At 39.7% G+C, this 2,143-nt stretch overlaps 1 protein-coding gene across 1 annotated transcript in view; it reads left to right on the plus strand.

Annotated features, from left to right (window-relative positions):
- Positions 1-2,143, plus strand: part of FUCA1 (fucosidase, alpha-L- 1, tissue) — a 20,370-nt gene that overhangs the window by 10,715 nt on the left and 7,512 nt on the right. The window contains exon 5 of the mRNA XM_015557197.1: positions 1,658-1,763. Within this exon, the coding sequence (XP_015412683.1) occupies positions 1,658-1,763 (106 nt within the window). The remainder of the gene's footprint in view (positions 1-1,657; positions 1,764-2,143) is intronic.

Consider the following 2,143-nt stretch of genomic DNA (forward strand, 5'->3'; position numbering starts at 1 on the left):
AGGTACTACTTTATAACTATTATAACAGCCAACTTAAAATCATTTCAGTATTCTATTCTGTCAAAGGTATGCTGAAACAAGAACACTGATCCAGCTCTGGTGACATGCACAGTTGAAAATTTTGGTGCATTAACAGCAATACATTTGAAGAAATATACAATGTTAATCATCTTTGACTCAATAACCCTTGATAATTTGCCCCAGGGATACAAACAAAATGAAGAAAAAGCATACTATAAGAACATTTTCATTGTAGCATTATTTATGTGTTAAAGAATGCTAACAGTCTGATTATCCAAAAATAGAGGATTAGTTAAAAATCTGAGGTTTATAGATTTGGTGGGACATTGTGCAACCATTAAAATGATTCAATCTCTGTATCCATATGCCAAAATCTGGAAAAAAAGGGCGTGAAAAAAATGCAAAAGTACATTTATGCTGTTATTATAATTATATAAAATTTGTATGCATATGTAGCAGTAGAAAATGGAGTGGTATGATCATGGCTAATTTTTTGTTGTTGTTATTCCTCACCCGAGGAGATTTTTCCTGTTGATTTTTAGAGTGAATGCAAAGAAGGAAAGGAAGGAAGGGAGGGAGGGGGAGAGAAACATTGATGTGAGATCAGTTGCCTCCTGCATGTGCCCCAACTGGGCCGGGGGATTGAACCTGCAAACCTAGGTACACGCCCTTGATTGGGAATCAAACCTGTGACCCTGTGGTGCACGGGCCGACACTCTAACCACTGAGCATACCAGCCACGCCCCAACTGGGCCAGGGGATTGAACCTACAAACCTAGGTACACGCCCTTGATTGGAAATTATAGATTCCCAACCTGTGACCCTGTGGTGCATGGGCTGACACTCTAACCACTGAGCACACTGGCCAGGGCTAAACTTGTTTTTTAAAAAGCTTTTTTCTTTTACTGCTCTGATTCAGTGTTTTTTGCTATCTTGTCCTCTAAATGGCTGACCTGAAGCACCATTCTTTTAGTTGGAATTAGTTGCTGTAAGGAGACCAAATTGTATAATACTGATTACAGCTCTACTTTTTAAAAAGACATTAAAAAAAAAGATTAGGGGAAAATATACCAAAATGCTGTGTATTAAACAATGGTTATGACAGCAGATGCATTTTATGTGGTTGTTCTTGTCTCTAGTTTTCCACATTCTCTGTACTATGGTAATTTTATGGTACTTTCAAAATTAATGAGCCCTGGCTGGTGTGGCTCAGTTGGTTGGAGCGTCGTTCGTGTGGTTGTTCTTGTCTCTTTAGTTTTCCACATTCTCTGCACTATGGTAATTTTATGGTACTTTCAAAGTTGATTAGCCCTGGCTGGTGTGGCTCGGTTGGTTGGAGCATCGTTCCGTACACCGAAAAGTTACATGTTCAATTCCCAGTCAGAGCACATACCCAGATTGTGGATTTGATCCCCAGTTGGGGTGCATCTGAAAGACAACCAACCAATGTTTCTCTCTCTCGCTCTCTCTCCTCCCTTCCTCTCTCTGAAATCAATAAAAATATATTCCTGGGTGAGGATTTAAAGTGAAAAAGGTGAGAGAAGATTTATAAGTATGTGTTGCAAAAGAATGATTGGTAAGACTTTTGTGAATGGATTCAGGTAATAAAACTTTGTTTTAATTGCATGTCTTTCAGGTATAAACCTGACTTGATTTGGTCTGATGGAGACTGGGAAAGTCCTGACTCTTACTGGAACTCTACAGATTTTCTTTCTTGGCTCTACAATGACAGCCCAGTCAAGGTATGTGATTATATGACTTATGTCTTATTTATCTGTTGTGATACAAGACAGTATAAGGAGACAAGATCTGCAGTAATAACAACATCACCATGGGGGAGCTAGGGACCCAGGGACGTAATGGATGTTAAAGGTTTCTCCTCTAAGGCAGCCGATCAATGATTCTCTTTCATTGATGATGTTTCTATCGCTCTCTCCCTCTTCCTTCCTCTTTGAAATCAATAAATATATTTAAAAAAAAAAGACTGATGGGAAGAAGTGCCTGCCCAGCAAGGTGCTGAGTGGTGAGAAAAGTGTGGAACCACCTGTGTGTTTATTTGGGAGAACCAGTACGGGCAGGTCCAGCCCTGTGTAGTCCCAACTATTTCTTTGTGCTCTGCCAC

This window comes from Myotis davidii, unplaced genomic scaffold, assembly GCF_000327345.1.
Source record: "Myotis davidii unplaced genomic scaffold, ASM32734v1 scaffold149, whole genome shotgun sequence".
NCBI classification, from domain to species: domain Eukaryota; kingdom Metazoa; phylum Chordata; class Mammalia; order Chiroptera; family Vespertilionidae; genus Myotis; species Myotis davidii.